The 12,363-nt window shown below is 39.8% G+C and overlaps 1 protein-coding gene across 3 annotated transcripts in view; it reads right to left on the reverse strand.

Moving 5' to 3' along the window:
- The window catches only part of ATP8A2 (ATPase phospholipid transporting 8A2), a 652,386-nt gene that overhangs the window by 147,042 nt on the left and 492,981 nt on the right, over positions 1 to 12,363 (reverse strand). For all 3 annotated transcript variants that reach the window (XM_027821585.3, XM_043530953.1, XM_043530957.1), the window contains 3 exons: positions 7,814 to 7,875; positions 7,396 to 7,452; positions 1,523 to 1,630 (listed from right to left, as the gene is read on the reverse strand). In XM_027821585.3, coding sequence (XP_027677386.3) covers positions 1,523 to 1,630; positions 7,396 to 7,452; positions 7,814 to 7,875 — 227 coding nt within the window. The remainder of the gene's footprint in view (positions 1 to 1,522; positions 1,631 to 7,395; positions 7,453 to 7,813; positions 7,876 to 12,363) is intronic.

A 12,363-nucleotide genomic window follows, 5' to 3' on the forward strand; every position in this document is an offset into this window, starting at 1 on the left:
AATAAAAAAAAGTTCTAAAAACCACTGCATTCTGGAACTGAACTCTATAGTCTGAGCCTTCTAATATGTGGGACTAGTTTACCTTGACACTTGTGCATTAAAAATGCTGACACATTAATAGCAACATTAAGAGTCTGCTGTTATAGATTGCAAAACCGACTCATGGCTAAGTATGAGACCTAATCAAGTTTCAGCCTAATTTATGGAAATGTGAATTAGAGTTGCTGATGCAAATGTGCACTGTGAAACACACTGAGGACATTATGAAATACTATCAAAGGAATTTGGTGTTTGTCTCTGTCAGTCATATGACGGCTGATCCCCATCCTGTCAGCTGTCATTCTCTCTCCTTGCTTTAGAAAGCTGTCCATGATAATCTACTAAAATCTCCATTATCCTCTGCATTGTACCACAATCTAATGAAATATTTATTAGACCTGAACCATGCTGAAGCAGAATGATGCCAGAATTACTACATCATAGGCTTCAATTCCCACCGTCTCTCACAGACGAAAGGATGCCAACAACTATATGAAATTATGTGATAAGTAACCTTCCAAATCATTAATTAAGTTCATGGGTGCTTTGCGTTTCTGATTTTCTGATGTGCAAAGATGACATTGTATAAAAATTAATTTGCTTAGGTCCACTATTCTAACCATTCTCATTTTGCCTTTTCCTCTTCTCTATAAACAAAGGCATCTTTAAAGGTAACTCCAAACTTGCTGTAAGAGCATCTTTTCCAGTAACTTACTCTGACGGCATTGGAGTTTGCTTGGAGTAGTATTTTATGGTATATTTGCTATCCCCTCATTTCCGAGGAGTCTCCTATTCTAAATACGCTCACTGAAGGAGTTTTGACAGGCTCATTATTCTCTCTGTTCACCATAGGTTGAAATTATGACAGGGTGAATTTCACCACCTGCAACTGACAATGAAGGAACAAATCCAGAACTCCACTAACATTGTCTGGGGACCTATAACATATAAGCTTCCCTTCTATTTCTGACCATCCCATAAGTTGTTTTCAAGTACATACTCTGTTTTCTTTTAACAAGTTAGGGGAAAGGAATAGTAGAAAACTGAGTATATGAACAGAGGAAATACACAACCCAAAGTTTTTAAAATATCAAATTTTTGTCTGGCATTTTGTCAAACCTTTGTTACCAAGAAAATCTCCCAAAGCCATTATTAATGAAGAGCTTAGGTCCATTCCCACCCAAATCAACTGGAAAACTCCAGAGACTATCTACAGCACATACAGTGACTTACATTGTGAATAGCTTTGAGAACCAAGCTCACTGGTTTTAATTACTGTTGTAAAACTTTAACACTTGCAGGGTGCAGGGATGTTTTAACTAAAGCTTAGGTGCACTCACTGAAGGCATTTCCTTTACAGGCATCATCCTGTTGCTGTATGAGCACTGCAGGTAATATTACTTTCCCCAGGCACTGAAGACAAAAGACTGCAGTTAGAAAGCACACTCACCAATCTTTCCCATATCCAAGCATGAAAACTAACCTGTCCAAGCATGTCTGGTGCAATGGGAATGGTGGGCCAGATGGCAGAGTAGACTCCGAAGAACACCAACCAGAGCAGCATGCTTCCCCAAACGGCCAGGTGGCTAAACTGTAGAGGTGACAAAAGAGAACACAGTACAGCTCTCTTTCCACTTAATAATGCCCACATTATTATTTTTCTCCTAGGAGTCTTTTTCTGTCCAGATCTCTGTCAGTCTCAACTTACAGCTGTCTACTGTACTTGGTTTTAGGCCAGTGGCACAGACTGGTTTAAACAGCACAGAACAGCTCCCCTCTTTAATCTTTTCTCCACGACACAGACAGACAGCCTTTTCAGCTAGTCTATCTTACTTGTAGCTTCAGAAACTCATCAGATTTTCCTCAGAACTCTGAGGTGCCCTCTGACTCCTGGTTCCCATTTTACTTATACTGAGTTATGTGATGCATCAACGTGGATGTTTTCAAAGGTATGAGTTAGAATTACACCCACAAAAGTCCTATTATGCCATTGCATGTCTGCATATAAGCCACATGCACCACTAACATAGCCATTACTGGAAGAATCAAATAGTATGTTATACACAATGACTACAAGAATAATCACTATTATGTACTGACTATTTTTTAAATATGTGCTAGGTGATTTATGGATATGCAAGACAATCCTTGCCCTGAAGAGTCAACAGTCTACACAACTAAACAGAATGGATGAGGGAAAAGGATGCCATAATACCAAAGTGACCAAGGAGATGTGCTGCAGAAGTTGAATACAAACAGTGTGACGTCATAAATGACTGTATACTGTACGTATACACTATTGACAAAGGAGGGTTTACAGACTTACGATGGAAAGCTGAGTTTACCTTTAATACTGAAGACATGAAAGCTATTTTATTTGGGCTCACACACACAGTGTTACTGTATTTCAAAAAAAGGAGAGAGTGTTGTTATCTAGCAGATAGAGCAGGGGGACTATAAGCCAGGACATGAAGATTCTGCTCCTGAAACTGACACTGATTTTTCTAGGTGACAAATCACCTCAATTTCCAGTGCTGCAATTTACTCATCTGTCAAACAAGTAAAATAGTACCTGCTTTGCATGGGTACGGTAAGGGAAGCAGTGGGGGCAAAAGACATATCTGGCTTCAAGACTAAGCTTGATAAGTTTATGGAAGGGATGATATGATGTCATAGCCTAATTTTGGCAATTAATTGATCTTTGACTATTAGTGGTAGATAGGCCTAATGGCCTGTGATGGGATGTTAGATGGGGTGAGATCTGAGTTACTACAGAGAATTCTTTCCTGAGTGTCTGGCTGGTGAGTCTTGCCCACATGCTCAGGGTTTAGCTAATCGCCATATTTGGGGTCGGGAATGAATTTTCCTCCGGGGCAGATTGGCAGAGGCCCTGAGGGTTTTTTGCCTTCCTCTGCAGCATGGGGCACGGGTCACTTGCTGGAGGATTCTCTCCACCTTGAAGTCTTGAAACCATGAGTTGAGGACTTCAATAGCTCAGACATAGGTCAGGGGTTTGTTACAGGAGTGGGTGGGTGAGATTCTGTGGCCTGCATTGTGCAGGAGGTCAGACTAGATGATCATAATGGTCCCTTCTGACCTTAAAGTCTATAAGGCTTAATTAATGCTAGTAAAGTGCTTTGAGATCCTGGATGAAAAAGGCACGACAGATGCTGTGTATAGTTCTTAATAATAAATACATATTTTAAATGCTGATCACAGACATATATTGAACTTCCTGATTATGTGTTAAGAGAATCTTACTAATCCACGTTCTGAGATGTGAATGCTGATGACCTTTCTGGAGTAAAATATGATGGACCATCAGGGCATTTAACAAGGTCCTATTTTGCAATTTGCATTCTCATGCATATGTATTTTGACAGCTTGTAGGTGGTCAAAAAAAAATAAAAAAACAAGTAAAAATATTTAGAATACATACTGGACCAGAATTTTTAAACAAATAATTTTAATAGTATTTATATTACATTAACATTACATATTTAATAGCATTTACATAGCTAAGTGTGTTAAAGTTGCTTTATAAAATGAACTTATTAATCTTCAAAACAGCCTGATGGGGTGATTTGGAAATATTAGTGCCTTAATTTTATAGATGACAAAATGTGAGGCAGAAAGCCGAAATGATTTATTTGCTTAGAGCATACTGTCTCCTGAAGAGGCAGCTTCTAAAAAACCAACCCATTTTATTTACTATTTTAAAAGTTTTTCTTACAGTTTTTAATGTTTATTTCATTTTAAATAAATGTAAATAATACAGGGGCAGCTTGTTTCTGTTGGAGCTGTGAGGAACCTGCCAACAGCTCACTATGGGCTCAATCTCACAAGATGTTAGTGTCATCATCTCCCACTGACTTTAGTTCTGATTGAGATAAGCACTTAAAACACATGCTTAGGTCCTTTCCTAAATAGGGATGGACTTAAGCACATACTTAAGTGCTCTCCTGAATCAGACACTTCCATAGTAGCTGAGGGCACTGAACATTTCCCAGCATTCGGCTCTTGTGGTGCTGCTGCAGGAATTCATATTTAAAGAAAAAATAGAATTATATGAGAAAAATACCCTTCAAAAAGTCATATTTTCAGAGCAGATTACTGCTCCCTCTGAGCTGCAGCAATTTCAAGCAATAAGCCAGCAGACTCAGCACTGTTCAGATTGAAGCTTCTGCTACAAGTTGCTAGAGTCACTAAGATTAGCAGAGACAAAAATAAGCAGAGGAAGATCTATAAGGACTTTTTTTTTGCTTTTTAATAGGTGTATTTATGTAGAATGAGGATGAAAGAGCATCTTCCTCTCCCCTTGCTCCAACCACATTGCCCCTCTCTGCAAACCCTTCACTAGATGCTTCTCTAATTCTACAACAGCTTTAAGCTCTTCAGCCTCACTTTCACCATGCTGTGATGCTGCCCCTACTTACATCTCTTCTCTCACGTCCTCCCCATCTTTCTTCTTATAGCCATATTAATCGCTTCTCCCAACACTTCATACATGTTGTTTTCCAGCTTTCAGCCATATGCCTTCTTTCATGATCCCTTTGCTTGGAACAGCCTCCTACTTTCTGTATGCTATGTGCCCTCCCCCTCCTGCTTGCAATTCCTCCTTAAACACTTAATTTGGGTTGTCTCACATTGTTGATTTCACACTAAAATGAACTGGCTGATTAGTCTGATGTACATGGGTGTAAACCAGAAGTAACCGTTGAAGGTATAAAATCAATGTAAGTCAAAGGAAGATCACGCCCATAGTGTCTCCAGTTTTCTCTTGCTGATCTGTGTATCCTATCTGTTTAAATTCATTTGTAAGCTCTTCTGAGGTAGGAAGGTGAGTTACTATAAATGTTAGTTGTGAAGAGCCTGTGGCCATGCTACATATAAACTATGTACAACAATAAGTCATTCTGAACTGTGCCACTCTGAAGTTTTAGCTGTACATCATGGAACGACCATTGGTTAGACCATTCCCTCCACGCTGCTTACCGGATAAGTCAGGATAAGAACTGCTATGCATCTGTGTCAGTTCTATATTTAGAGCTTTCAGTTATACCTATCACATTCTCTCATGTGGCCAAGTGTATCTCTCACTCTTGAGAATAAACCTGCGTGTAACCAATCCACTTGATGATGGAGAAGAGGCTTTCAGTCATACATTTAATACTCTTCAAGTACTACGAATGTTCTTCATGCATTGATTCCCTCACAGCTGAAACAATAAGTGTTACCAACACAAAGCCCCCAAGGAGAAGCAAATCACCACAGGGCCCAAGTCAGTGAGTGAGGAATTAGGAGGAACTTTTCTTTATATTATTTTTATATCAGAAAATCTCATGCGACTAATATATAAAAGAAAGGAGAAAAAAACCTTGTCCTGCTGACAGGGAAGATTTTTTGCACATGCTGACATTTTATTCATAAAATTCTAGTATCAATTAACATAGGGATTTATTGACCAGTATAAGTGCCTTTTTGGCTAAATTCAGAAAGCAGGAGGGTCAGTAATTGGTGTCTTTTCAGTCACATGGGGATAATTATTCAGGGAAGAGGGATAAGAAACATCAAATTATTCTGAATGTTACAGGATTTGAAGAGGCCCCATATGTCTAGGAAGCAGATTTGGATGCATCCACTTAGAGTGTGTGTGGGGTTCATTTGTTTTTAATGAATGTTTTTACATTTTAAAATGGCACTGAACTACACATCATAAAAAAAAAAATCTATGAACAAACAGCGACAAAAATAGCACTTATGTTCTTTTATATTTTTCAGATGGGGGAATGAGGTACCACATTCAAAATAATAAAATCAAATAAAACGATCCACTTTTTCATCTTCAGAATGTAGACACATTAACTAACTAATCCTCACGACTCCTCTGTGAGGTATGTAAGTAAGTACTGTTACATTTTAAAGCTGGAGGGGCGGAGGCAGTGAGATTAAAGGACTTGGTGAAGTCCATTAAGGGAGTCAGTGGGGTCCTGATGGGATATGAATGCAAGAGCCCCTGGATCACATGCTTGTGCGCAGAACACAAGACCACTTCACTCCATTTATACTAGTAATACCACTGGGTTAAACCTTTATTGTTACTATGCAAATAAGAATAAATGATTTGTGAGAAACTTCACAGACATAATAGCCCCTGTTCCAAAGAGTTTGGTATAGTTAACAGTTACAAAAAGAAAGTTATTTGCAGCTGAACCATATATAACCTGCAGAGTACTCTGTGGCCTACATTTTTAAGTTATTAGTGATTTTGGATGCCTTGATTCTTATGTGCCCCACTTAAGACACCTCAAACTCCTATAAGATGTCTCAAATTGGGTGCCTAAAAATTGAAGCACCCCAAAATCACTGGTCATTTTGAAAAATGTAGGTGTTAATATTTCTGAAAAAATTCTGTGAAGGAGGCATCAAGAGAGAAAATCATTGGATTTCTGGGATGCTATTACCCTAGATTCTGCCACCTATGGTATGCCTACCTATTTCACAGCAAGTAATAGCCAATAGTGTTTACAGGAGCCAGGCTAATAAAAAATGTTTCTCTTTCCTCACTTTCCCCTCTTTCTTTTCAAAGTTTTGATGCCATGTCCTTGTCATTACATTATGCTTAGCGCCCTATCAAATTCACTGTCTATTTTGGTCAATTTCATGGTATGATTTTTAAAATAGTAAATATCATGATTTCAGCTATTTAAATCAGAAATTTCATAGTGTTGTAACTCTAGGGGTCCTGACCCAAGACAGAGTTATGGAGGGGTCACAAGGTTATTGTAGGGGGCAGGGGGTTGCGGTACTGCTACCTTACTTCTGCGTTGCTGCTGGCGGGGCGCTGCCTTCAGAGCTGGATGCCCAGCCAACAGTCACCGCTCTCTGGCTGCTGAGCTCTGGAGGCAGCACAGATGTAAGGATGGCAATACCGCGACCCCCCTAAAATAACCTTGTGACCCCCCTGCAAATCCCCTTTGGGCAGGACTTCTAATTTGAGAAACGCTGGTGTCTCCTGTGAAATCTGTATAGTATAGGGTAAACACCTAAAAGACCAGATTTCATGGGGGGAGACCAGATTTCACGGTCTGTGATGCGTTTTTCACAGCCGTGAATTTGGTAATGTCACCTGCAGTTATCTCCTAATACAAACATGCTCTATGAAGTGAAAAGCAAGGAAAACAGTGATGTAACTCCAGATGAGAGAGAATTGTAACCCAGATGAAAATACACCTACACTCTCTCCACTTCAAACCTGAATAAGAAAAATTGTAAATTTCTATATTAAAATGTAACATACAATATGAAGAAAGATGTGGGCAAGAAAGATACCAAAAAAGATTGAGGACCACTTACTTTAGTCCATGCTGTAGTTTCTAAACCAGCTTTCAAACAAACAGTAACCACAACATACTGTGGAAAGAAAGAAATGGAGGAAATATATTATATTCAGCATGTATATCCCACGCCTAGCTGTTTAACTTTTCCCCTTCTAAAAGTAACAATACTTTTATTTATAGCTGCCCATCCCCAAAGGCCTCTGGACACCTAACAGAACTAAAAGCATAATTTTTACACAATATTGTTCAGTAAATTTCTGAAGGAGGGAATGAAAAGGAAAAGACAAAACTTTTATATATACACACACACACACACACACACACACACGGTCTAATTCTGATCTCACTCGTACACCTACCGATGTATACCAGTGTGACTGAAAGCAACTCTACTATTCAGCAAAATTGCTAAGATATAAATGCTAAGAACTTACTGTATAAACGATGTTTCCGACAAATAAATAGTCTGGTCCTTGGCCATTTGTGAACAATGCATCTGAAAGAGAGATAACAAAGCTTATCATATTTGATAATCAGTGTATCAACAGAATGGAATAAAGGGGATATTTTCAAAGGCAAAGATTTTCAATAACGTGCTTGAAAAAATCTCTCCCAAATTTGTCTTTGTAGAGTGCCTTTCATACCCTATGCTTCTCAAAGCACTTTAAAAAAAGCATTATGTTAGAAATTGGTAATGCAGTGTTGTGTTTATATGCTCAGAAATAGCACTTTATATGCTCAGAAATAGCACAGTCACAACCTTAGTTGTTAAAAACTATTTTAGTGAGAGAATGAATGTTTGCCAGGCACTAACAAACAAATTGTCTAGAAGAGCTAATGCATTTTCTGTGTCACTCTGTGCTGCATATTGATACTGCTAATATTTTTTAAATTTTGATATTCCTTTGAAGTAAACAGTTTTTAAACACAAAGTGATTTGTAGCCAAATGAGGTTGGTTTAAAAAAAAAAAAAGACAAGAGATTTGTAGTGGATACATGTGACGCCTAAAACATCTTAATGGGTATTAGTGTATCAACTGACTGGCATTCAGTCTCAGACACACCCTTTCTCCTGGCAGAAAGAGTGCAGAAGGGTGAGTACAGGTTGATTTATCACCTGAAAGTGCCAAGCTTGGCAATACTTCAAGTGTCCATTTAGTCATTCTTAGCGCTTGCCAACTTTAAATAGAAGCCTATGAAAGAACACATGACAGCCACATGAATGCCAAATGGACTCATAATTACTGAAACCTTCAAGCATTACCCAAGCACGAGCACCATTTATGTTTTCAAGATGTCTGCTAGAGAAGTATACAAGTCTGGAGTTGGAACAGACCTATGATAAAACCTTGGGCCTGATCCTATAAACACTTATAGTATTGGCATAGTGCTTATGACCTTGAGTGGTTTCACTTTTTGAATTTACATGCAGGACTGGACTTCATATTAGCAAACTGGGATCATTTACTGGTATGACTTTAGTCTTACATTGATCATGGATCTTCATTCAAGCAGAAGCAGCAGCTCTTTTCAGCTTCCCAACAGCATTCTGCTGATGCAGCTCTGTCCTTCTCATCAATACTCTCAATTTTCAAACATTAACCCTTTCTTGCATAGGAGCTGTCAATCATGCCTACTTTAGTTATTCCAAATTGTAGTCAGGTGGAGAAAAGTCCATTAAAGGCCTGTTTTCACGTATGAACTAAACAGCATTTGAACTTAGATCTTTGTAGGTAAAAAGACATTTGCAATCACCTATTGTCCAATCAGTGTAGTTACACTGACCACTCAGTTTAGATTTGCTGCTCAGTCATTACATGGAAGTGGTACTGGACACTGCTCCAGAATTCTACCTCAATGCCTCAAAGTGGCACAGCTGCCTTGTCTGACAGCGAGGATAGTGGAGTGTATTCTTCAGTATGTTCAACCATGCTATTAAGGTGTCAGACTACCAGCCCAGGGAGAGGACAGTGTCCTCCTTCTTGAGGTGGTGTGCTAGCTAAGTTGAGGAGGTAAACATGCCACTGACAGCATAGCCAGTGGGTACATGAAAAAATGGCTAAAACAACATGAATACATGGGCCCCAACTCCTCGTGTGCACCTCGATCCATTCTACGATGGTGGGGGGGAATTCAGTTGACGAGAGGCTGTTAAGAATCTCAGGGGCCAGAAAAAGGACTGCCCTCTCAGTGTTCACCTATAACTGCAGGACACTGATGAGAGGCAATTCGATCAAGCATCTAATGGAGGAGAAGGCAAGGACAGCCTGCGGCATCCTTGGTCTCTGCAAAATGCGACAAAGAAAGGAGATGAAAGTGAAGTGGAGAGACAAACGTACCATCATGTTGGGAAAAGGAGAAGGTGTGAGAACCGTTGGAGGAACTGGCTTCATCACCAACAAGGAATGGTCTTCAAAAATAATCTCCTGCAAGTTCAAGCCATCATGCATTGGAGTGCTACACCTCCAACTGAACAAGAACAGCATGCTGAAGGTTATTCAGATTTGTGCTCCCACAAGCACAAGCAAAGATGACGATGTGGAAGAATTCTATCAGGAGCTCGAGGAAACCCTCACTCAAAAATCCACATATACGATTGTGAAGGGAGATTTCAGTGCCAAAGTTGGAAGAGGGAAAGAAGGTGAAAAGTTCACTGGAAGGTATGGCACTGGTGAACAGAATCCATGAGAGCAACTGGCAACTCTGGTGGAGACAAAAGAAATGTTCATTGTTAACACCTGGTTTAAGAAGAAGGCCAAGAGGAGGTGAACATGGATTGCGCTCAATGTGAAGAAGAAGACGACGATGACTGACTATATTCTGATCAATAAGTAGTGCATTGTACAAGACATCTCAGTAGTACCATCATTTATCACCGGTAGTGACAATCACTTGCTCAGAGCACAGCTCAACTTCAACGAAAAGGTGGAGAAGAAAGCACTACAGATGGCAAATCAGAGACAGGGGCCAAAAATATTTGACAAGGCAATCTTTAAAGCGAACATTTCCAAGGAAGACTGGAGTTTTATAGATAACTGCAATGAGGCTTATAAAAACTTCACTGATAAGTTGAGGCAATGCGTGAAATTAGCCGAGAAAGAAAGACTGAAAAGAGCGAAGGGAAGAATCTCAGAGGAAATGCGGAACTTGCTAGAGAAACGAAGGAATATGAAGCGAAATGATGGTGATGGAAGATTTTATTGTGAAAAGACATGGCTACACATGGAGAAGGAAGGCCAGGATACGAGAAGAATGGAAGATGTGTTGTGACTGGTGCAATCTATACAAGGGCTGAAGGACCGATTGAGCAAGATGATCAAGGTGAAGGTACTGGACAAATGATGGGGGTCAGAACTGTAACTTACTTTTCCCCCTCTGAATCCTTTAGCCTAGGCCTTGCCAGTTTGGCATCCCTGGCTACTGAGAGAGATAAAAGTTATTTACTGAAAGTGTTGTGTGATTTAAAACTGCTTCCTAGCCAGTATGGATAGGAGCTTGTTTGGTTTCTTGTCATAGGAATCTGTAATCACCTTATCTCTTCTTACTGAAGACAGTGGTCCTGATCTCCATTGGCTTTTGCCTTGTGTAGTCCTCGACACCAGTGTAAGCTGGGTGTAAAATGTTACCAAATCAGAATGGGAGGACTAACTACACTTTGTTCTACCTTTGCACTGGGGTTAAAAAAAACAAAGCTGAAGAGCAATGAAGAATCAGGCCTATTATCTCCAGTGCATCTTACCGATGCCAAGAGAGGCTTACTTTAGTGTCTGCTGTTTAGGTTTGTAGTGAAATTTGTCTTTGTGTGGCCATATTGATTGTCACAGATCGAATATAATCTGGCCTAGTTACTCTGATTATATGCTACTTATCGTACAGTGTCATGGGAAACACTTAAATTCAGATTATCTATGTAATTTTCAATGTAATTACTAGATTTTTAAAAAAATATTCTAACGTTATACTGCATTTCATGACTTCACTCTTTGGGAACCCAGTGGCCCTGCAAAGAAAGACCTTTCTGTTAATAAGAAAGAATCTGAAGATATGCAGAAAACATCTATCTTTAGGGCTATACAAGTGCCCATTCACTGAACATATGCAGTCTTTATCCTAAGGAACTCAAGTAGGTAAAGAACATCCCAGTGTGAATGAAACATTGTCTGAAGCTTTAAAAACACTTTTTACTCCAACATAAAGAAAGCTGAAAACTTTATATTCACCTCTCCTTGGAGAATAAAAGGAACTGTCTACACTCACAGTTAGCATAATTTTTCAGAAATGAAATTAATATTGGAGAAGGAGCATCCATATCTATTTCATTTGTTGACACCTAAAAGGGCACTTTAAGATAATAGTTAGGGACAGATCAAGAAGTTAAGGAAAAAATATAAACAAACAAAAGTTTCTTAATTGTAACCTCTGGACAGATCAACCTAAAACAGAATTTAGAGAGGAGCCGTTTAATTTAACCCAATAATAACACTGGTTGTTATGCATGATAAGATATGAGTAATCCTATTTCTTGAGTCAGGTAGATAGACTGTAAGGGTTTGTCCTGTCCATGTATACTCCTGAGGGCATTCTGTGCCCAAAAATTAAAAAATTTGTGCACAATATTGCAAAATTCTCCAAAATTTATTGGTCATATAAATGTGGAGGCTCCAGCATGGCATTGGGGAGCACAGGCCACTGGCTGCACAGAGGTGGGAGATCACTGTGCAGCTCCCCCCGGGACACAGACTCAGCGGTAAGGTTGCACCCAACCCTAACAGTGCAAGGACCGGGCCTGCCCCAAAACACCCCAGGGGCCCTGCCCTCAGTGCCTGGTGCAGCAGTGTGGGCAGGCAGGCTCAGCAAGGCAGGATCCAAGTGTGGAGGGGCTTAGCGTGGGGGGATCCAGGTGTGAGTTGAGAGGGCACTGTGTGAGGCAATCTGGGTGCAGGCAGCTCAGTAGGGGATCTGTGGGGAGTGGATCTGGATACAC

Source organism: Chelonia mydas, chromosome 1 (assembly GCF_015237465.2).
Source record: "Chelonia mydas isolate rCheMyd1 chromosome 1, rCheMyd1.pri.v2, whole genome shotgun sequence".
Classification (NCBI taxonomy): domain Eukaryota; kingdom Metazoa; phylum Chordata; order Testudines; family Cheloniidae; genus Chelonia; species Chelonia mydas.